The sequence below is a fragment of the Chrysemys picta genome, chromosome 2 (assembly GCF_011386835.1).
Source record: "Chrysemys picta bellii isolate R12L10 chromosome 2, ASM1138683v2, whole genome shotgun sequence".
NCBI classification, from domain to species: Eukaryota; Metazoa; Chordata; order Testudines; family Emydidae; genus Chrysemys; species Chrysemys picta.
The window spans coordinates 8951807-8976500 of record NC_088792.1 but is presented as its reverse complement, the minus strand read 5'-3'; the positions used below and the strand labels follow the sequence as shown (position 1 = coordinate 8976500).

The following is a 24694-nucleotide window of genomic DNA, read 5'->3' as shown; positions in this document are numbered from 1 at the left end:
CGCTTTATCCTGGCCCTTTGCAGCAGAACCCCGTGTTCAGAACCTTCATTGCTTGGGCTGGAGGAATAGTTCTAATTTTGCACTGGGAGACACTGACTGTGGGCCCGATCCTGTTCCAAAGGAGCGGGGGGGAGGGGAGGGTTATTATTGGCTTCAGTGACAATAGGCTCAGGCCCTCTGCCTACTGGAAACACAGCGGAGAACTGCATATTTATATCACACATGCCGGTAGCCACATCACAGTGCTGTATAACTCTCAGCTGTCCAAACGCAGCACACTGTGACTCAGAGCCCGGAGGATTTCCCTCTGTGACACACGTGTGTAATGTTTGTTAAGCGCTGTCATTACACCCATAAAGTCCTTTGAAAGTCAGTCCGGCTATTTGAATCACGCATTCTAGGAACACGAAAGCAGCAGCGTCAGCCACAAAGGAAAAACAGGGAGAAGAACAGCAGCGGATTGGCAAAAGTCACTTCCCCCCGTTTCCCCCCCTCCATATGAGCAAAACTCGAGCGTTTCATTTTCTTACAGGAACTTTTTATAGGGGGAAAAAAGAATAATTCTGTAAAACAGCACAAACCTACATGTAATAATAATTATTATTTGTATTACGCTAGTGCCAAGTAAGATCAAGAATTGTGCTGGGTGCTGTACAAACACTCTGCCCTAAAAAGCTTACAATCGAACCAGGCAAAAGGTGGAAAATGAAAGCACAGAGAGGCGAAGTATTTATATGTAGTTCCTCTTATATGGCAGCTTTTATCGGTAGATCTCAGAGCACTTGACCGAGGAGGTCAGTATCATAATCCCTATGTGATGGAGTTTCTCCCATCGCCTGCTAGAGAACATAAGAAGAACGTAAGAACGGCCATACTGGGTCACACCAAAGGTCCATCCAGCCCAGTATCCTGTCTACCGACCGTGACCAATACCAGGTGTCCCAGAGGGAGTGAACCTAACAGGTAATGATCAAGTGATCTCTCTCCTGCCATCCATCTCCACTCTCTGACAAACAGAGGCTAGGGACACCATTCCTTACCCATGCCTGGCTAATAGCCATTAATGGACTTAACCTCCATGAATTTATCTAGTTCTCTTTTAATCCCTGTTATAGTCCTAGCCTTCACAACCTCCTCAAGCAAGGAGTTCCATAGGTTGACTGTGCGCTGTGTGAAGAAGAACTTCCTTTTATTTGTTTTAAACCTGCTGCCCATCAATTTCATTTGGTGGCCCCTAGTTCTTATATTATGGGAACAAGTAAATAACTTCTCCTTATTCACTTTCTCCACACCACTCATGATTTTATAAACCTCAATCATATCCCCCCTTAGTCTCCTCTTTTCCAAACCGAAAAGTCCTAGTCTCTTTAATCTCTCCTTATATGGTCCCCTTTCCAAACCCCTAATCATTTTAGTCGCCCTTCTCTGAACCTTTTCTAATACCAGTATATCTTTTTTGAGATGAGGAGACCACATCTGTACTCAGTATTCAAGACGTGGGCATACCATGGATTTATATAAGGGCAATAAGATATTCTCTGTCTTATTCTCTATCCCTTTTTGAATGATTCCTAACATCCTGTTTGCTTTTTTGACTGCCGCTGCACATTGCGTGGACGTCTTCAGAGAACTATCCACGATGACTCCAAGATCTCTTTCCTGATTAGTTGTAGCTTAATTAGCCCCCATCAGATTGTATGTATAGAAGGGAAAGAACCCCAGTTAGAGTCATACTTCACACCTGGAGGCTGATGGACAGATTGCTTTCCGGCCAGAGGGGTGAAGCTAGGTAAGGATCATTAGACATCTGAGCCTTATAAAGAGTCAAGGAGGGGAGAAACTGTAGAGAACTGAGAGAAGGCAGGACAGCCCTACAAGGAAAAGGTCACCTTGAGCAAGGCAGGCTCTTGTGAGAGACGTCCTGAGTAGGGTGACCGTATGTCCCGTTTTGGCCAGGACAGTCCCTTTTTTAAGCCCTGTCCTGGCCGTCCTCACTTTTTCTTTTTGGCAAAAGTGGCCTTTGTCCCGTTTGCGCTTGCCAACTTGATCAGCAAGAGCAAACAGGACAAATGACCACTTTTGTCAAAAAAGAGGGGTGTGGAGGAACTTCCGGGGTGGGGAGAGGGCAAATGGTGATAATACCAGCCCTGCGCAGAGGGGAGGCAGGGCTCAGGATGGGGGGCAGGCAGGACTAGGACAAGCAGTAACACCAGCCCCAACCTCATGCAGGGGAGAGGCTCCAGTGGGGGACAGGCAGGGTTTGGGTGACCAGCAGCACCTGCCCCAGTCTAACACGGAGGGCAGAGAAGGCTCGTGCAAGCAGCGACATCAGCCCCATGCAGGGAGAGGAGCCAGGGCTCGGGTGAACGGCTCGGGCCAGCCCTGCTCTGGGGGGGGGGGGGGGAGGTTCAAGCTAGCCTCATGCGGTGTCCCATCTTCCCTTTGGGAAATACGATCGCCTTAGTCCTGAGGCAGATCTGAGAGTGGAATTGGCAATTTTGACATAGCCCTGCAGAGGCCCTTCTTGTTTACCATTGATTGGAGCATATTATGTTGGACTGGAGAAACATTTTGGCCTGTAGGCTAAGTCTCAGAACATGCACATAAGGATAAACTGATGCAGTACGGGGGATACAGCCAAAAGGGGCAGGGTTGCTAGACAGGCAGATGAGTGCAACACTGCTTCTAAAACCAAGGATGCACCCCCTTTTACAGATGGGGAAACTGAGGCACAGAGCGGGGACGTGACTTGCTCAGGGTCACTCAGCAGCATCTACTACATGCTGGTCTAGTGTTCCACCCACTAGACAACACTGATTCTCAGGAATCAAAACGTTCAGGGCTGGATCTGCAGATGTAACTCTTTAGAAGGCAGACAGGGGAGGAATTGGTTTCTAGCTCTGCCATGGACTTGTCGCTTGATCCTAGGCAAGGGCTCTAACATCTTTGTCTCCACTTCCTCATCTGTAAAATGGGGATAATGCTATTTAACCTCCTTCGCAGAGGGATTAATGAATGTTAACAACATTCTTTGAGCCACTCAGAAGAGACGCTTCATATAGGTATAAATGACCACCAATGGAAGTGCTTTGTGGGTGAGGCTTTTTAAGGCAGATGGTCTCAAAAAAAGAAATGGTTCACTTTTTGGGGGGGAGACAGGACAGAAAGAAAACACTTCTCCTTGCCTTGACATACTGTTTCAGCTTCCACAAGGCTTTTGTTTGATTTTTGCCAATTCATCTACGCATCTAAAAAGTTATCTTGAAACTGAAAAGAACAAACATGAGTGTGCACACGATCTACGATGAGCAAACCAAATCCTAAATGAGTACATAATAGCTTCTTTTGAAAATGCACTTGGCAGCTGGAACAGTCCCGAAGCTCTTCATGTTTGAAACAAGGATGGTTCTGTAGATAAGACACTAACGCAGATTATAGAAAATCTTGATTCAGTTCCTGTCCCCGTCACAAGCTTCCAGTGTGACTTTAATCATCTCACGTAATCGCTCCGTGCCTCAGTTTCCCCTGTGTAAAATGAGCGCAATAGTTGTGATTTCTGTTGCCCTTTGTCTGTTTAGAGTTCAAGCTCTCCCGAGGCAGGGACGGCCACTGACTATGTATTTGTACAACATCTGGCAAAATGGCGTCCTGATCTCAGCTGGGCGCGCCGGCCATTGCTATGATCCAATACTCATAACTTGTGAGATTTTTAACGTACAGGAATCATTTCACCCATTACTGAAGTGCATCCATCTCTGGGGTGGCACACAGCTGCTGTTCAGCAGCCCCCAGCCACACTAGCCAATAGTACAGGAAGTGAAGAGAGAGAACATCCCCTATGAAAACCCTCAGCTGCATCAATGGATAATTGAGCAGAGCAGGAACCGGTGAACACAATACGTATTTCAGAGCACTCTTATGCCAACAGACACTGCTGATGCTGCCCCTTGGGTGACCTGCCTGTAGGTCTCCCTCCTCACTCACCAAAGAATGATCATCTCTCACTTAATATGCTCAGTTGCTGCCAAATCTCAACCCAGGTCTTCAAAGAGTTCAGTGTGCCAAGTCTAAACTTGGATCTATTGGGTTTGCATTAAAAAAAAAATCCATGCTTCTTTCTAGATAGAGGGTGTGATTCTGCTCTCGCCCACTCCCGTGTACATCTGGAGTGGCTCCAGTGGAGTCACATCAGAGCAAGAGTTGAATGAGGCCCCCAGAACTGAAGTGAACACCTGGTCCTGTCATCACTGTTCTCAAAGTGATGCTGTCAGAATAGAAATCCTGGAGCTATATTCTGCCATCAGTTAACCATTGCAAACTTGGAGTAACGCCATTGAATTGCTCTGATTTCTGCTGACAGGACTGAGATCACAACCCAGCTCCCTGCACTTACATTTCCTTACCTGGATCCTAGAAACAGACACCAAATGACCTATTAACTCATCTGTTCCAGTCCCGAGGGGCTGTGGCAGGGTGGTTTCCTACTGCATAGTTTCAAGGGCTTTGTCCAATCTAGTTTTAAATAAATGACTCAATCGATGGGGCTTTGACTACTTTCCTTGATAACTGTTCCGCAGTCTAACACGGCTCCCTGCAGGGGACTCTTTCCTGATATCCAACCGATGTTTTCCCTTTCGGAATCTCCTCCCGTTATCCTTAGTTTTGTACCCCTTTCCTGTCACTCTGCACAATTAAGGCTCCTCCTGCCTTCAAACCTTTGTAGGTCCTCCTGCCATTTCCCCATTGATTAAAGGGCTGACCATCCCTTTGCCCACCCAGGACGCGGAGTGTTTCAGCAGCAGTAGCTGATATGGCAAGGAAAAGCCAAAGGAGAGAGATCTTTCCTGAGCAGCACACAGGCCAGTGTTCCCTGCTGAGGTCCTGTCTGGTTGTGGCCTGGGCCCTGTTAGCACTCCTGATGTCACATCAAACATGTCCCTCCTTGGTGCTTTTTCTCCCATTCCACTTATTGTATTACACAGAGGGGCCCTGAGCAGCACCTTAGGCAAAGAGCCACCACAGGCGTGGAACAGGCAGTCCGCATCCCACACAAATCTCTGCACAACTTGGACTTTCCCTCGCTGCCTGTTATGCACTCTCGGTTTACGCACTGGAGCAATTGGGGGCAGCGTGGGGATGATGATGGCGTTCTTACACCTGATCCAGGCCCCTCCAAAGCAGGTGCACCAATCCTGCAATAGTCAATGGGACTACACTGGCACAGGGATCGACTCACACAGAGATCGTTGCAGAGTGGGGGCCCAAACCAGTTACTCCGGTTCCATTGCAGAAGTAAATACAGAATCGCACCCAAGGCTGATAGCAGCAGCAGACAGGCTGTGAAGTGGAGCAACCAGCTGCTCACATGTATAGACCTCCCTGTGTCATAGTTAACTACATAATCATTATGCCTTTGTTTTCTGTGTACTGTACCTCTACCTCACCAACTAATCTGCTTTCTCCAGAAAAGTACTCACTTTATTTAGTGCTCAGTTCAGTGCAGATTGTTGGAGACAAACACTCTGCTCTCTCGGGTGGGGTGAGAGGGACTTTACCTTTGTTCTTTCTTGTTTTGTTTTGCTGTCTTAATTTAAAATAAAGACCATTCCAACTGAAAGTGCCCATTTGCTCCTGATATTGCACAGCAGTTCCCTTCCCACACCTTCCATCTCCCCTAGCCATGGCTGATGCAGGATTGGCCTTGTTTTCTTTTACATATAAAAGTCGACTATAGAAGAGCTAAGTATTAATTGGTGTTATTAGTTTTCCTTCTAAATTAATCCCTCCAGCCTCTTTAATAATTCCTGATCCCCTTTTCTATATGCAGTCCTAATAACACTTTAGATCACTGATGGAATTGTAAAAAATCTCATTTACTTTTCATCATGTATGCTGTTTGTTTACTATGCGCAATTCACACATATGGGGCAGTGAAACCAAACTCATGGTGAGTTTTGCTGATATTTATAGTCACTCACATGGTGCTATTGTGCATGGATCTGACCGCCAGGCAGGGGAATAGTTAAATCCAAGCATGCTCTATTTGTGAAATGGGTTTCTATTCATATTACATTTTCTCTTCTTGTCTTATATTTAGCTTATAAGCATATTTAGATTATAAGCACATTGGGACCGAGACCAATTTTTTGATCAGGGTTTGTACAGTGCCTAGCGCAATGGGGTCCTGATCCATGACTGGGGATCTCAGGCACTACAGTAATACAAATACATAATAATAATAATAATGATTACTAATAACGTTAGAAGAAATACTCACTGCCTCTTCCATCGCCCCACACAGCTCATTGAAAAAAGGGCAGGGAGCGTCTGCAGCATCCTGGCAAAATATTTGTTTGATAGCTTGGCCACTACTAGAGGATAAAAGCCTCCTCCTACTGCTAGCTAATGGAGTGTCTCTTTTAGCTCAAGTTGTAGAATTCTGTGCTGCGTTGGGGAAAGTTGTTTTGCTTCAGTGAAACACAAGGGAAAGCTCCCAGGGATCTTAGTGGGAACTGGATCAGGCCTTCAGTAAGGCTCAGATCTCAGTTATACCCGTGTAAATCCAGATTAACATCACCAATCAATGTACAGTAGGAAACTGACCTATCACTAACAACCGTTGTCAGCATCTAGTCGTCCAGGGCTAAAAACAGCTGAGCTGGTAGTATAGACAGAATGAACTCTATTTATGTGTCTCTGTCTCATGGTCTCAAGACATCACTAATAAAAGACATCTGAGACACCCATTGCCGTAAAGTAAAGGTCACTTTATTTCTTTCTAGGATGTATTTTAGGAACTTGCCTTCACGTTCAAATCCCAATGTTAGCCCCAGGGGAAATGGTTGCATCTTATTTAAATATATATAAATAAAATATTTCAGGGTCTAATCTGCCCTCACTGTAAAAATGTTTGGGGGAAAAATAAGAAAGAAACTCACATTTACCGTCATTCTTGGTCAGTTAAATGCATTTGTTAGAAATATATTTTGGCTGGTTATTTTTTTTTTCAACCTAAAAAGACATGCATCTCTGTGCTTGAGCCGAAGTTACACACACCTCAATTTGCATTAATATTTCATTTCCATACAGGGGTAAGCTATTATGGTGATCCAGCTAAGAGAATAGATAGATAGATAGATAGATAGATAGATAGATAGATAGATAGATAGATAGAGGGGGTGTATGGGCATAGATAGATTAGATAGATAGATGGGGTGTATGGGGATAGATAGATAAAATATACTTTCTTGGTATATTGAAACCTACACCCCCAACACACACACAATACACACCACACACAGAGTATGGTGCCAGCTAGCTTACCGCACAGAGGAGACTAAGCAACCAAAGCTTATAAGAGTATGACCTTCCTGAGTCCCCGCCTGGCTTTTCTGGTTGAGAAGATTGCCTAGAAGCCCAATGCAATGGAAATGTCGTAGCGGTAAATGCATTAGGGCCGTTTACGTGTTAGTCCCAGGCCAGTATTATGCGGGTTGTTTGATGGTGGGGACAGAAGGGGAATATGTCTGACACATTTCTCATCTCGGCTGCAAGTTTCTAAGTAGCTACAGGCTGCTTTAGGGGGGTGATGTACAAGTGGGGGGAGGGACTGAGGCAATGTCCTCTGTTTGTTTCCCTCCTGCTCGGACTAAGCAAGTTTGGATCTCCCAAAATAAAATGAGTGTTTGGATTTAGCAGATCACAATACGGGTGTTTTTGGGGGGGGGGGAGGGTTGAATAAACAACGGATTTGGAGTCTCCTTCTGACGTGCAATCTTTATTACAGAAATCAATTCCACTGCAGATTTGGTGGTTTTCAATCCGAATCCTCACCAGGCAAACCAAAGAACGACCCGCCCCCCGACTCCGGGTTTTTTCTCCCCTTCCCTCTCTAATGTGACTTGGGCTTCTGCTTTCCCACGGAAAGGGCCCGTGGCACCCAGTGCATGCGCCTTCCACATCAGCCCAACGAGGGGCGTCTAATCTCGTCTGGGAATAAACGGGTGATTTAGGCAGCTAAAATAACAACAACAACCCCCCCCCTCCTCCCAATCAACATTTCTTTGCAATTCCATGCCCCGGGGGTGTCTCGCTCGGTTTGAAAGGGAGATGCCTGCAACGTTGCTTTGCATCGGATCTCACGCCGTTTCCTGCTGCGTGTTTTAAAACACACCCACCCCCGCCCCCACACCTGATGCCCTAACAACCTTGCACGAGAGCTGCTCCAGCTCCTTCTGCCCTAACTCCCGGGCGATACAGCAGAGAGAAGAGGAACCCAGGGCTATTCTCCGAGTCTCCTCCTTCCCCTGTATTTTCGCAAAGGGGGGGGGGGTGTCCCATCTCCTTCTCCAGCCTGTTGCATCGCATGAAAATAAACTCAACAGGGGTCGGGTAACGATTCTCAGTCTAAACTTGGCTGCAACGGATTTGATCTTCCTGGACTTTCATGGTGGGGGGGGGGGTGTAGATCCCCCCCCCACCCCTCCTCCTTTTGCTGGGCTAGGTGACAAGGGGATATTTATGTTGGTTTCGGTGGAATGCATTTCCTTCCCCAATCAGGAATGTGGCAGAGAGTTTCTAATGATAAGTTCTATGGAGGCTGTGAATAAAAGATCGCTTTTTAATGCTTCCAGTCCAGGTGTTCAGTGTGCTTGTCTTATCAGGAACACATTTGCATTTTATTACCCTTCTGCCATTCAAGCGAATTCCCTGCTTCAGACATACCTGACATAGTTGGGGGTTCTGCCTTCAACACCCCTTCCTCTCCACATACATGCACAGAGCGAGAACAGAGCCAGGTACGCTACCAGGATCATTTCTCGCCTTTCCCGGCGCCCCAGCTTTCCTCTCGTAAACCTCGGGCGAATATCAAACCAGGCGCAGCTGGCACTCGGTGGCTGCGTGCAATTTTTACAGCGGCGGGTTCAAGTGGCTGGGCAGAAATATACCCTTGCAGCCTGCACGCATATCATATATACATTTGCTGAAACTGATGAGGTCGGACGTCATTATAAAAGCGTTGGTCTAAAGTGGGGCATGCCACTGAAAATTCTCTCTGCGCGCGCGCATCCACAGGATGTGCGATTTTAATTCAAGCAAAACCCCCTCTAAACGACCTGCCTTCCCTACACACACGGGCAAACATGGACACAGCCCAGAGATTGCACCACATTCCTGCTGGGGAACTTTACCGGGACACTTATGGGTCCAGCGAAACCAGCTAACATTTGCAGCACCTCCCGAGAGTCCCTAAGCACTGAGTAACGAAGGCTACTCCTAGCGCTGCAGAGCCCTGCCTGGCTAAAGGCTCGTTTGTGTTTGTTTCCTGCGCCTTGCCCAGGAACCGTTTTCAAAACAGGACCTTCCTCTGCGAGGGTTTCCCTCATTCCAATTACCTAAACTTAGTAATTACAGCCGATCTGCAGCTACATGCCTTCCTCTGCACCCCTTACTTCCATTTGCTTTTGCGGTGGGAGCGCTAAGATGAGCTCTTAAAGGGATAGGATGCAACATTCAACCGGCCTCTCACCACAGCACGGATGTGTGTTTCATCATGGCTCAGGGAATCAATGCCCTGAATCGATCTGAGCATTGCAGGGAGGGGGAGCTGGGAATAAAGAACGGGAACGAAATGTACAAGTTACAAAAGGAAAAACCCTATCCCAGGCATCTTGCTTTTGGAGGGGAAAATCTGTCCTTCCTTTCTCACACCTGCTCTCCTTGGCTGCGGGGTGTTTTCTGCGCCGCGGCAGGGCTCTGAGAAGCAGTGAAGTTTGGGGGGCATTAAGACGGTTAGATGAGACACACCACCCCCTTAAATTCCAATATATATCTTGGAGACGGATGTATCTTTCGTGCATCTGGTCTATTTCGCCCCCCTCTCTACAGCAATTGTGAGTTCAAAAGCAACGGAGAGAAAAAGGCGAAATTCAGGCGAAACAAGAATGAGAGGGGGACAGATCTGTCCCCAACAGCTTTATTAGGAATCTAAGATTGAATCCGCCTCTTCGGCTTCGTCCACCCTCCATGTTATCAATCAGATGTTTTAAAATGAAAAGGGGAGACGATCGGTATAAACTCGCCCCAGATTCAAAGGAAAGCTTTGTGGTTATTTCCACCTTGCAGAATGGTACCGGGGGGAGCGTTGCTTTTTTAATAATGGTGTTATTTGGCTTTCAAGGAGCAAAGCGTCTATCTGGGTGTCCTCGCCCCCTGTTTTCTGTCTGCTCTTGCCCGTGGATGCGAGGAGCAGAAAGCTGAAAGCGATTCTGGTCTATCTCCCCCTTTCCCTTTGCACAGCCTGACTGTCGAAGGAAGATTTCCCTTTTCGCCTACCAATGACCCACCTATTTCTTTTGGACGGCGTTAGGTAGCCAAGGTGGCATTCCCCAGACTTGTTGTTCTTTCCGCCTCGCTGCCCTAGAGAGTTTATAACCCACAGGACCCGATTCCGCTCTGACTTCCACTGGACCCCTTAAGATTTGTGTTCCGAATCTGGCCCATAATTTCCAAGTTTCCAGAAGCTACGGGAACAGAATCTTACCCATCCCATACTATACAATATCATCGATATCATATCAAAGTCTATATCGAGAAATCTGTCCCAGTCCTCGCTCTAACCAATTCTCTCTCTTTTCTTTACATAACTAGTCCAGGTGGTTCAATCCTGTCTTACCTACTTCTTGTTTGTTTGATTGATTTTTTAAAATATTCTTTAAAGCGAGGAAAAAAAATGTTTTCAATCTCCAACCCGCCCCCCCCCGTCTTTCCTTCCACCTGACTAGCTCAAAATCACCTTGAAATACTCATGTCAACTTGTATCATTATCTCTTTAATTCAGTCCGTGCCTTTTGTTCTTCGCGGGAGAGGATCAAAGCACTTTAAAAAAAATAACTTTCGATCTCTCTCCCTCTCCCTCTCTTTTACAGTAGAAATGACGAGAGATCAGGTATAACCCAGTCATAATAAACAACGCGAATGTATAAATAAAAGAGGTGAAATGCGGATTCTAAAAAAAACTTCCCGGGGTTGGAACCATTCCACTTCTTTAGCTAAGTGGCAACGAATGGAGAATTTCAAGTCATCATAAAAAGCAGGAATTGCAGAAAAGCAGAAGATGTGTGTGTGTGTGTGTGTGGGGGGGGGGGGGGGAATATCCTTTTAAATGAAAAAAAAAAGAAGAATCAAACTTACCACCAGATTGGATAACTTGCCATAGCCCGACTCAACCCACACAGAAACAGAAAGTATCCAATACAGCCCATCGCCAAAAGTTGATGAAAAGTTTGGGGTGGTTTTTTTTTTTTTAATTCAACCCGAGTTGCCAACACTTTCCTTTCTTCTGCTTTACGAGGATGGTGTGAGTCAAATAAATAAATTAAAAACAAACCCAAATAAAATCAAATGAACTCAGCCCAGCCAGGTAAATAATCCTCTCTCTTCCTTCCCCAACTCCTCTCGAGAAAAAAAAAATCGCAGAGAGGTAAAAAAACTCTTCTCTCAGCCAAGACACTGAAGGCAAATATTAAAAAAAAAAAAAGTTTGAAGTCGCTCTCTTTAGAAGGACCCAATCAGCACTTATTGCCAAAGGGAAAATTCTGATGCTTCTGCTTGCTCTGTCAATCAGGAGCGGGAAGGCAGGATTGAGCTAATTGCAAGAAGATAGTGTTTTAATACTCATTAGGGGCATGTTGGCCCACAAGCCAGAGATAAAATGTAGTTTTTAAAAGGGGGAGGAAGATTTAGGGGGTTTAAATAGACTGGGGGGGGGACCCCTGTGGATTAGGGTAGCTATAACAACCTGCCCGGATTTCACTCCCTGGGTAGAAGCTACTAAAATGCAAAAACACATAAATCTGTGAGGTTATTTTTTTGGGTGTGTGTGTGTGTGTGTGTGTGTTTGTTTGTTTTCACTTGCTCGGTCTGTTCTTTATTTTTTTTTACCCTCTTGTCTTCATCATAAATCTCCTTTTCCTCGCAGCGGCCGCCTGAGACTTTGAACGAACTTTGAGAAACTTTCTTTTTGCATAAAAAAAAAAAGAGAGAATTTACACACTCCCTCCCTCACTCACACACATACACTCCCCGTTCCCACCATCCCAGAGCTCCAGTGCGGACCTCGGCTAAGAAATCAACCCCTTCATGCAAACCTTCCTAGGGAGCACCATAATTATTGAAAAGATTCGCAGAGTCAATTTAGCCAGCACGTGGCTTCAAACGACTTCATCCATCAGATCAACCCCAAGCGAGGATTAATAAATGATCCAGTTTGTTTAATTGTAGCTTGAAACAATTTATGTCCTGGGGAAGGGGGGTGGGTGTAGGGAATCTTGAATGAAGCCAACTCTTTTTCCTGCAACAGGGATTTAAAAATAAATAAAAAAGCGGTAGCTACCAGAAATGGGAAAGGTGGCGAGATTTCTTGCTGGTTTGGAATATATTGTTTAAAAACAACTGTAGTTGAGACAACGTGTCAGACATCCGGCTACCCCCGGCTGCTTGGGAATCTTGCAGTGAAGGACTTGGGTGGGTGGGACCGAAGTGGAGAAGTGCAACCAGGGATAATAACGAGGATGCGGAATAATCACGATTACTTTGATATTACACGGGCATTGCCTGTTTGTTAGCAAAGAGAGAGGTAAAGATAACACTGAAAGAGAGGCTCGGCTCGCAGACTTTCTCAGTCGCTGGTGAAAGGTACAACCAAGACTAGATTTTTATTCCATGATTGTATTGGAGGAGGGGTTGGATCGTGTGTCAGTTTAACCCAAACTTTAATTTTCCTTTTTATCCAGACACAGTTCCCACGATACGGACACCGAGTCTAAGGGGAAATATGTCTTTATTTTTAAATCTATGGAATCAATTCCGATCAAGCTAAACCTGAAATGAACCACATTCTGGGGGTGTCTGTAATGAGCCTGTTCCTGGCCCCTGGACATTTGCAAGGATCGGGTTTTTAATACTTCCTTATTATTTGGGGCGGGGGGAAGGATCTTTGTTCCCACCCTGCCAAGAAACGAGAAGAGGTGACCGGAAATCGAGGCGACATGGCCAATGTTGCTCGAACCCGTCGCGTTCTTGCAGCCCAACTGGATTCGATGCGGTTTCCTTCCAGGAGCAGGAACTGATGCTCTGGTGGCCTGATGCCTCAGTTGTATTGTGTGGCATTGTATTAATCCCCCCCCCCTCGCCCCTCCTCGGAGGGCTCCGGAGCCAAAGTGGCTGGGGGGCAAAGGAAGAACATTGCACAAGGTGGGACTAGAAAGAAAGAAGGAGAGAGAGAGAGAGAGAGAGAGTTGGAGGGGAGGGGGTGAAAAAAACCCATCTTAAGGACTTTCCCTGCGTCTTAGCGAAAATCCCATCCAATTACAGCCTTGCGGGAAAGAACCGAGCGCTGAGGCGTTCATAGGAGGGGATTTCTCTGTCTTTTCCAGGGGGATTGCTCACCGGGCAGACTCGGAGGTTCACACGCCTTCCCCTTGTGCCCCCAGCGCCTGGAGATCTCTCCAAGGGACAGCCTGGAAGGGGATGGCTGAAGGGGGGGGGGGGTCTTAGCAAATCGCTCCCGAGGCCCGTTCGTTTGTTTCTTGGAGGGCTTTAAACGGAGGCCACACCGCCTTGGAAGTAGCACCAGAATCGACCCGAAGATACAACTTCAGTAGCTTTTTCGGGAGGATGGAGACAGCCCCAGCTTTGTCATGGGCCCAATAAATACAGACAATAGCCAAGAAGTGGGTCTTGTTTCTTTACCAGGCAGCGGTGGCTTATTTTACAGCCCTCTATTAATTCCTACCCCAGGTCTTTTTCATTGCACCCTGGGTGGTGTGGGGCCATCTCGGCCCTCAAATAATCATATCAGACCAGGCAGGTAGTAAGGCAGGAAAGGATAGCTCAGTGGTTTGAGCATTGGCCTACTAAATCCAGGGTTGTGAGTTCAATCCTTGAGGGGGGCATTTAGGGATCTGGGGCAAAAATCTGTCCAGGGGTTGGACAAGATGGACTGCCCCCCCCCCCAGGTCCCTTCCAACCCTGATATTCTAAGTTGGGGAATAAATTTGGCCACTCTTATAGTATCCTTTGCAAGGGTTTGATCCAAGAAGCAAAGCTTTCTGACAGTATTACACACAAAGGCTTGGCCGGGTGTTAAGGGCCAGACCACAACCTGCAGAGAGGCTATGGTATGGTTTAGTCCAACTTGGAGTGATTTTCATTCCTGCAGGATGCCTCGTCCCAAGCCCACCAGAATGGGTGTTATTTTCCAAGATGCTTTGATGATAATTAGCTATGCATAAACCAGCTAATGGAAAATAATCTCCACCCCTAGCCGTGGCAATAGTGGTTAGGCTCATTAATTATGCTGCAGCGGATTGGTTATAGCTAATTAACGCTAGCCTAGCTGATCCAGCAATCTTTCTAGGACCTGATTCTGTGGTCGATTGGCGTCAATGGCATAGTTTCCATTGGCTTCACTGACTTAGGATCATTTGTATCAAGGTAAATTGCTACGTTTTCTGCCCATCTTTGGCCCTCTCTTAGGGCCCCTTCCTTTAAAGAGTCACCAGCTAATCTTTACTTAGCCCCATTGATTTCCAGGGAACTACTTCCTGCAATGGGGCTACCAAAAGGAGTAAATGTAGGTAGAATTGGGCCCCTAGTTGCTGTAATTCAGGGTAACCTTAGACTTCTTGCTGGAAGGCATTATTATTTTTTTTAAACTAGTGCAGGGTGCGGATGGGGGAGAATGTTGGCTGTGGTTAAAATACAGGAGACAGGAACCAGATCACCAGCTGGTGTAAATCAGGCATCGAAGTCAATGGAGCGGCACCGATTTGCACCAGCTGAGGGTCTGGCCCAATAGTCTTCCTTTTGCCACCTTGAGGAAGTCATTTATGGGCCAGATCTTGCACCCCTGAAGGCACTGCCAGTTTTGCTACAGATTTCAATGGGAGCAGGAGTAGGCCCTGAACGGCTCACTGCCTTAGTTTCCCCTCTCTGTAAAACAAGAGCATAAATATTTACCTGCCTTCCAGGGCATGCTGCAAGAATTAGTTCCTTAGTGTTTGAAATCTTCTGATGAAAGGTACAATGGTCACCGGAGCCTTCATTGCTTGACTGTCAGGAGGCAGGAGGAGGAGGTGGTGGTGGAAACGGAGGTCATGACCCAGCCTGGATAGCCAAGGGATCAGTAGTCAGTGTAACTAGCTCCAATCCTGTTCATTCAAGAAAATGCCCTATTGAAATCTGTGGGCACCGCTCCCACAGGTAAGGGGAGAACAGAACTTAGAAGATGGTCCCCACTTTGAGTGACACAGGGAGTTTCCGTCAGAGCCCAGATAAACTGAGTTATACTGTAGTTGAAAAGGCTCCACTTTCGCTACAAGGAACTAAAGAACCATGGGCACAGGGGAAAGAGAAGAGCTATTCGGGGCTGCCAAGAAGATAGCCTGATAGGAAGGCAAGCAGACTGACTGGCCAACGAAGGTGGCTGCCACATGGGTGAGAAATGCCCTGCTGCATCACTTCTCTTGCCCTCTTTTGCCCCCCAAACCCAGCTCCTCCCTGGAGAGCATTTGTTACAACTGTGGCTAGGATGGAAGAGGCAAGGATGTCATTAAGAGCAGAGCATGCAGCAGAGGAAAGGGGTGGGGTGTAGGTGTGTGTGTGTGTACACACTATACCGAGGGGTCTAAACGGCATCTAAAAGGGGCTTTTCCCCCCAACACCTGCTGTCCTTTATGAGGACGCGGAGTAAATCAAGGGTACTTTGCTTTTCAACAGCACCCTCCAGCCAAGAGCTCAGACCACATTGTGAGCATTAACTTAATCCTCACACCCACAATAGCAAGGAGCCACACCTGAGCTGGATCCAAGAGACCTGGGTTCCATTCCCGAGTCAGCCACTGGGCTGCTGTGTGATGCCAGGCAAGTCACTCCCCCACGTTTAGTCTGGGTAGCTCTTTGGGACAAGGGCTGACTCTTATTTTGCATTTGTACAGTGCTTAGATCCCCAGTCTTGGCTCGGGCCTAGGTGCTACAGTAACATAATTAGTAGGTTAGTGAGTAGTTGTCTCCCCATTGTAGAGATGGGAAAATGAAGGCAGGGAACGGTTAAGTGACTGGACCGCAATGCAAACCGACGGTAGATCTGCAAATCGAAGCCACATCTCTTGCTGCCCATGCCAGCGCTTCCTCCACCTGCTTGCTATGACCATCTGGATTTACTATCTAAGTCTGTCCTGTAGTGAGGAAGTAGAGGCTAGGAAAGTTGGCATTGGTGCTGGAAAGGGTTTTTCAGCCACACACGTAATATAATCAGCCAGGCTCTTAGAGTACCTGCTATCAAATGTAAGATGCTGCTGGTAGAACTTAACACACCCAGGGCTAGATCCTCAGTGGCATAAGCACGCATAGCTCTGTTGACTTCTATCGAGCTGCATGTATTGACACCAGCCGAGCTTCTGGCCGGGGAGTTCTTAGGTAAATGCTTGAATTGTGTAAGATTATTTGATGTCACTGCCAGATGGGATGTGGGAAAATGTCAATGTTGCTGGTCTCCCTCCACCATATTTACATAAAAAACAACTGAAAGGCGACACCATTGCCTTCTAGGGGCAAGCACTGCTGAGGGGAAGTTCAATATGGTGAACTGCCTGGAGCTCCTGAGATGATGTCCCCTCAAGGGGGAAGAGTTTGGAATCACAAGGGGCTGGTAGGTGCATGGCCTTTTGACTGCATGGAACTATGGGTCCAGAAAGCCATCATTTCGAGACATGTGCTCCCCCCTATGCAAAGTGCCAGACCCTCTGCATTTCCCAGCAGATCATCTCACTCATAAGGCCAAGGGGACAGTTTCTGTGGAGCTCCAGTTCTGTAGTTCTTGCATGGAAGGGCCACTGTTATCTTGCAGGGGTTGGGGAGTGGAAGAAGAAGGATTATAAACGTCTCTCTCACATGCTTACCAGCCACACTTGCTGGCCCTTGTACTTGGCATGCCAAGGAGGTGCTGTGGCCCGAATTAATGAAGTAAAAAGGTAGTGGAGAAAGGCAGTGTATGCTAGTGGCTAGCACTCCAGATTGTGAGTCTGGTGGGTTTTATTCCTGGCTCTGCCACTGAACTGTGGTGTGACCCTGGGCATGTCCCCTTTTTGCCAACTGGAATCAGCAACCCGCTTGCTCGCTGTTGTGTGTAGGACAGGCAGGACTCTACCTGGTGTAACTTTGGCTCCCCAAGTGGTTCAGCGAGAAAACAACGTGGGAAGGAAACAAATGGCACAGAAAGTGAACTGATACATAACGGGGTCCAGATAGTCCCACATGTGGTTCCCTCTTTTTCATGGTCACGCAGCCGATAAGGACTAAGGAAAATCTGTGGCACCAGAGATGGGGAAGAGCCTTCACATTCACGGCTGTGCCACAGGGGGTCCCGAGGATGTTTGCTTGCTAAGCAAGTTTACAAAGCTTTGCAGGATTGCACCCCCAAGTAGTTATTCCCCAGCACTGATTTAATGAAATACAGTTAAAGGGCCTGCCCTGGAGAAGTCACTTCTTTGCACATTCAGAATTCTAGATTGCCAGGGGAGTTGAACCTGCATAAAAACTGAAGGATCTGACCAATAGGGGCTCAATCCTGAGCACTCTGGCTCCAGTCCAGGAAACCTCATGCTTAGGCGTCCGACACCTGGGAATGCAAATACCAACACGTTGTGTATTTGAACGTATATAGATTCTTCAGGCCTGACTCAGGCAAATTGACGCCACAGGAAGTTTTGCCCAAGGAAAGAATGCAAGACCAAGCTCAAAGGTCATTGTCGAGGGCCTGATCCTGCACTTCCCTACACGAGTTACTGCTCCTGTGACTAAACCAATTGATTTCAATGGGACCTTTCCCGTGGGTAGAATTACTGATGTGCACGAGTGTGCAGTCTCAGTCTCTAAGGATATGTCCAGACTGAGATAAAAAACCCTCGGCACACAGGCTCAAAGCCCAGGTCAGCTGGTTGGGGCCTGCAGAGCCCAAGCGTCTACACTGCAAACTTACAGCCCCGCAGCCCGATCTCTATGAGTCAGCTGACCCAGGCCAGCTGCGGCCACCTTTTTACAATGTGGACGTACTCTAAGAGTTGAACCTATATGACATCTGTTTAAGCAGAACAACAGTCATCTATTCTCTCCAAGGCAAACATTTGTTGGACCAAGGGTTTCCTCTCTGAGGCCCCGATCCTGCGAACTCTTAGTGCTTATTATAGCGAGAAATGTGCATGAAATCAATAGTACTGATGCCCATTATATATGTAGTTGCAGGATTGGGGCATTAGGCAAGATTTTACTGACGTCAGTGAGTATTCCCCCCTAAATTCAGCCTAAGGATACAGGCAGGGCTGCCAACCCTCCAGGATTATCCTGGAGTCTCCAGGAATTATAACCTTTAATTAAAGATTAATCTTTTGTCATGTGATGAAACCTCCAGGAGTATATCCAACCAAAACTGGCAGCCCTAAATATAAGATCTGGCTCTTAATGTATCCTTTTTTGCCCTTGTATTTTTAATAAGCATAATTTTGGGTGACACTTTGGGAAAGAACTAAGACAAGACCAGGGTGTTTTATATGAAATGGAGACTTCCTTATGAAATCAACAAAAGCAAGAAACTCTAGAGGTTCTAAACCATTCCTATTATACGCCACAAACTTTTCAAAAAGAAAAGCTTGCCACATTTGGTCTTAAATTGGCAAAAATGGATTAAAAATAAAATAAAAACCCCCTTTGGTTCAGAATTTTGTCTTTTTTATGAATTCAGCCAAAATATTATTTCCTTGGTGCTAAAGTGACATTTTATCAACCGATTAAAATTTGAGGCCCAATCCTGCCTTTGCAGTATGAGGTATTTTTAAAACAGGAATTTTTATGTTGCGAAAAGGCGTTAGCTTGAAAGCCAGAGACTGGAGTCTCTTCTATTTATCCATAGAGCACATCCCACTGTGAGGAATTAATAAGACCAACCAGGAAAGATGGATAGAATTTGAAGGCTGGGGGACAGATTGCCAGCTAGTGTTACCACATTGGTTAATAGTCATGGAGCAGGTGCTGTACAAACTTAGGACAAAAAGACAGTAAGCCAAGGTATACATGAGATGAACATCTGGCCCTGGATTTCTTTAAGACCATTTATATTTAATATCAGCCTTGCCAAGTTGTCATGAAATTGACTAGCCTAGCTAAAATGAAGCCACCAACTTGTAGAGAGGAGAGGAGAATCAGGCACCAGAGATATTTGCCTGAGCTTTGCCATGTGGATGATGCTAAAAATAATAAATAAATAAATAATAATAATCAAGTATTATTTAACACACTCATCAAAGATCACTCATCCCTGGCATATGGTGAATAAAGTCTGAGGATGGTTCAGGAGCCTGTCCAAGAGGAAGGGAAATGGAGAACAAAGCTTCCCATCTGTTTTGTATCTTGGGGTGGGTGGGGGGGGGGGGAGGGATGCAGATTTGGAAGAGAGTAAAAAAGGTGTTAAAAAACCCTAGAAGCAGGTTGAGTGTTGACAAGGGAGCTGAGTCAATAAATAAACAGAAAGGACCCAGAGCATGAATGACAAAAAGCGAAAACAGAAGCTGGAGGAATAACAATGGTTCCCCCCCATTTTCATCACAAAAGGGGGGAGAGTTTAACAAGGCAGCAGTCTGACTTTCTCTCCCTTTCTCTCTCTCTCTCTCTTTTTTTTTATAAACAGAGAGGACAAGAGGTCATATCCTCAGGGTTTAAAGAGACAGCTCTCCCTTTTGGGGGGAGGGAGGATGTCCTTTCAGACTGTTTGCAAATTAGTCAAAGTTATGATGTCTTAATGTAGTTGTGGGGTGGCCACCTGCCTGGCCTTTTGTTCTGGCAAGCTGACTTGATGCGAGCAAGCGCCTCCTGCAGATTCTTTGCTGCACTGCACCTTGGGCCCTCAGTTACTCCCAGGCAAAATGAATGTAAAATGCTGCTCGATCTGAACAGTCGTGTTTTTACGCCCCCTTGGTGCTGGTGAACGTGATGCACAAGGCGCCGGGCAATGGGGACTGAAACTCATTGTTTGCACACACCGGCACATGCAACTCACTGACCACTGCCACCTCTTATTTATGTGTATATTAGTGGTTAGAGGCCTCACCCAAAGATCAGAACCCCACTGCGCAAGGCGCTGTACGGACACATCAGGATGGATCTACCATAATAGTCAGGATGTGGCGCATAATGATGTAATGGAACAGAAACACCTGTGGCTGCATCACTTTGGGTTCGTAATTTCTTCAAATTTACAGGAGAGAAGCAAATCCATTCGGGAGGCTCAACCTGTTCATTGCGCTGGTTTAAAAAGACTGTTTTTTTAGAGTCCTGGGAACTTAGAAGCGACAGGAAGATCACTTAAAGCTATTTTTTTTAAAAGGATGGAGAAATAGGCAACTTTCTGCTTTCTATTTCAGCGGCGTAAATCCATAGCAAAACCCATTGGCTCCAATTGTGTTAAGCCAGACGCTCCAGGGTGAAGGAGAGTGGCCCTGCCTAATTTTATTTTTGTGTGGGGGAAGGCGAGAGAATCAGTCCGTTAGAAGAACTCTGCCCTGTTACAGCTCTGTGTGGATTTACTCGTAGGTTGGAAGCCATATTGTGCTAGAACCAGTAGTCCCCAGGCAGGCAGAACTCCCACAGACTATGGTGGGGGATGCCGTCCACGCAAGGACTGAGTAGAAATGGCAGGGCTGGGTCCCACTGGGTTTGCGAGGGTGCGGGGTGCCTGTGAATGGAATGCAAGCTTACACCCAAAGAGGTTGCAATCTTCAGTGGTTTGAGCATTGGCCTGCTAAATGCAGGGTTGTGAGTTCAATCCTTGAGGGGGCTGTTTGGGGATTTAGTTGGGGATTGGTCCTGCTTTGAGCAGGGGTGGGACTAGATGACCTCCTGAGGTTCCTTCCAACCCTGACATTCTATGACACTTCCCAGCAGCCATGTAAAATTCAGCAATTGCTGAGCTCTATATTGGAGAGAGGTGGGTGATACTGGGAGGGGGGAGCATCATTCTTATACAGACATAGGGCTTGATTCACCCACATAGCTGAAGGTTCTGGACATGAGTCCCAGGGAAGGTCAGTGGTGGTAATGGTACTGCCCTCTCCAGGAGTTTTCAATGAGCGGGGGGCAGCTTTAATCTCTGGATAGCAGCCCTGGCAGGGAGGTTCCTGACAGCTGCACCGAGTTGGCTGATCTCCTGGGTACCCAGCCCTGGAGTTGGGGTTGCAAGTCACTGCCCGCCTTCTCTCTGGGCACCGCAGAGAGCCCACAAGGAATGACTGGGTCCAACGGCTGGGGAGATTATTTACATCTAACCTTTCCCCACCAAAAGAAGAAAGGAATTCCTCACCCTACCACCTCCTCGGCACTGCACGTGACAGGTGTTTGGGAAACAGCAGTGGGCTCGGGGCTCGCTGGGATGAGCATGGGCCCCCTAGTCACGGTGTAAGTAGCTGAGCATTTAAGTCATTGGTTCAGGGCCCAGATCGGGATTTGGGGGGTGTTAAGAACTGGGGTTCCAGTTCAGACCCTGTCACCACAGGCTGGGCTGGGGTCAGCTCTTCCAGCAACTTCCTCCCCAAAGCTGGGAGGCCTGGGTGAGGTTTTGATTTAAAAACCCCAGTCTGCCAGAGGTCCCAGTTCAGACTCCTCTGTTACCTGCAACAGTGCCTAGCGAAACTTATCACCTGGATAACTGATTTAGTTGGGGATTGGTCCTGCTTTGAGCAGGGGGTTGGACTAGATGACTTCCTGAGGTCCCTTCCAACCCTGAGATTCTCTGATAAGGCCCTGCAGGTCACCTGCTAGGAAAGCTCTATCGATGGTCCAATCCTAGCTGAATTCCCATTCTAAACTCCCCCCTGCCTCTTCTGCACCCCCTTGGAGGCAGATTATTTCACCTGCACTCCAAAGCAGTGCCATTCAGGAAATAAACCCCTCTTCGTTGCTGCCAGTCCATAGCATCCAGACATGGCAGGGTCATAGAATATCAGGGCTGGAAGGGACCTCAGGAGGTCATCTAGTCCAACCCCCTGCTCAAAGCAGGACCAATCGCCAGACAGATTTTTGCCCCAGATCCCTAAATGGCCCCCTCAGGGATTGAACTCACAACCCTAGGTTTAGCAGGCCAATGCTCAAACCACTGAGCTATCCCTCCCACCATGGGGCAAGTCCCAAAAGTTCCCGAAATTTTAAGAAAACACGTAGATTTGGGTGTGTGGGGAGGTTGTTTGCCTTCTGATTTCTGAACCTTTAGGATACGCTGGGAACGTTCTCTGCAACCATAAGGTCTAGAAATGTGTTTTTCTAAAAAAGCAAAGACTCCAGAAGCTGGGGCTTTAAGAAAAACACCAAACATCAAGAGGCGTGTCAATATGGCCTTCAAAAACACACGGGGATAGTGTACAGGTAGGGAGAAGCAGGTGTAGTCAGCAGTGTTAGGCAAACTTGTTCAGAGGGAAAACGAGCATTGGGTGGAACCTCAGCCCAAGGCATTGAACGTTTTCATTTTAGGTCAGTGTTATATTTGCACACATCCCCTTTGTATTAGGGCCAATGCAAGTCATTCCAGTATGTTCCTGGCTCCATCCACCACTCGAGAGTCAAGGTGGGACCTGACCATATTCTCCTAAGCTCCTGTATAGAGCCAGCTCCGGGGGGAAGAAGACGGGCGAGATTGTGCCCTAATGAAACATAACTCACTCCTCAGACACACACTGGTTCTGGGTAAGGGGAAACAGGATGGAGGAACCCATGCTGCAGTCCTACCCCAGGGCAGTGACAAAAGAAGTCCCAAGTTCCCACCAGATGCAAGTTATCACATATCCCAGCCAGCGCAATACAGCTTGTCCGCCTCACTCTGTGGTACTGGGGCCAACAATTATAGCAGTATTTCCACCTCTTCTTAGTGGGGTGGCATGTCCATAAGACAGGGGAATTCCCCAGGGATATGAAGTTTTGGTAGCGTTGTCTGGTCTGATTTTGCCCCATGTCACTGGCCCGCTACCATTGTCAAAATCCACCTCTGGCACTCTCTGCCGAGTCTTCAGACCTTACAAGCTTTGAAGCCTCCTCATATTCAGAGGGGGTTGCGTTCCAGGATGTCTGACCCCAGGAAGCCCCAGAGCAAGAGACTTCAACTAAGCAGCTGGAGAGTCCCCTGAAGAGAAGGTACCAGCCCACTCTCCATCCTGCCCTGGAATGTGAAAGGTAGGCAAGGGGCACTGCAGGGGTAGAGGGATCTGGGGAGGGCTGAAGCTCTGAGCCTTACTTGTATTCAGATAAAAGAGAGGGGCTCAGGAGGTCTCTTGGAGATGTGTGGGAGTCAGATTGGGAGGGGGAAGGAATTAGAAGCTGGCTGGTTTGAGAGGAGAGAAGGAAGGAAGTGAAAAGCTCCAGGCCGGCTTTGCATTAGCATCCAACATAGCAGACCTTGTCTGAACCAACCCTAATCTGAGCCTTCCAGCAGGGTCCACCCATCGCTACTGCCAAGCAACATTTCACAGCTATGATCTCCATTGGGTCTGTGTCAGATGCCTAGAAAGAGAAGACAGCTTTACTCAGTTCCAGCAGTTAATCATTTACAGGACAACTGAGCTGAAGTGACACTAGGATCTACTCCCTCCGAGAAGGTCCTTGGAACCTTGCCATTTATGGATGGAGGAGGCCACACACCATTTCCCCGAGGGGGCTTTGTCCTCATGCCACTTACTGACCCTGAGGCCGAGGAGGAAGGATGCATTTTCAAAGCTTGCTGGCAAATTCCTGGAGACGGGAAGGTGAGATCAGAGTTCATCTCTTGCTGTAGCTATAGCAAAGGCACCAGAGTGTATCCAGACTGCTAGGGCCCAAGGGCTGCAGCTCCATGGAGTAAAGAGCACTGGATGGTCTGTTCAGAGATCAATGGATTCTTTAGTATACATGACTTATGAGGAGAGGCTGAGGGAACTGGGATTGTTTAGTCTCCAGAAGAGAAGAATGAGGGGGGATTTGATAGCAGCCTTCAACTACCTGAAGGGGGGTTCCAAAGAGGATGGAGCTCAGCTGTTCTCAGTGGTGGCAGATGACAGAACAAGGAGCAATGGTCTCAAGTTGCAGTGGGGGAGGTCCAGGTTGGATATCAGGAAAAACTATTTCACTAGGAGGGTGGTGAAACACTGGAATGCGTTACCTAGGGAGGTGGTGGAGTCTCCTTCCTTGGAGGTTTTTAAGGCCCGGCTTGACAAAGCCCTGGCTGGGATGATTTAGCTGGGAATTGGTCCTGCTTTGAGCAGGGGGTTGGACTAGATGACCTCCTGAGGTCCCTTCCAACTCTGATATTCTATGATTCTATGATTCTATGATTTAGAGCCCCATGAAGGCTGAGGAGGTGCCAGACAGTGCAGAAGCAAAGACTAAAGGGAAAACTGGGCAAAGATGACTGAGATACAACAGCAGCTCATTTTCTAAGAGAGTGGGGAGTAAAACAGAAGGGAATTCTAGTCTCTGCTGAGGGACCTGGCCGTTCTGCAATGCAGAGGGAACAGAGAAGAAGTGAGAAGAACATGGAGGATGGAGAAGGTTCTCCTATAGGAATTTCTACTTTGAGGGGGAAAAGGGTCAATTTTCATCACAAAAGAGGGTTAAAGAGTGGGGT

The 24694-nt window shown here is 47.2% G+C and overlaps 1 protein-coding gene across 1 annotated transcript in view; it reads right to left on the bottom strand.

Moving 5' to 3' along the window:
- Positions 1-11461, bottom strand: part of WNT3A (Wnt family member 3A) — a 123907-nt gene extending 112446 nt beyond the window's left edge. Inside the window, exon 1 of the mRNA XM_005286283.4 lies at positions 11194-11461. Within this exon, the coding sequence (XP_005286340.1) occupies positions 11194-11264 (71 nt within the window). The 5' untranslated portion in view covers positions 11265-11461. The remainder of the gene's footprint in view (positions 1-11193) is intronic.
- Positions 11462-24694: the final 13233 nt, after the last annotated feature.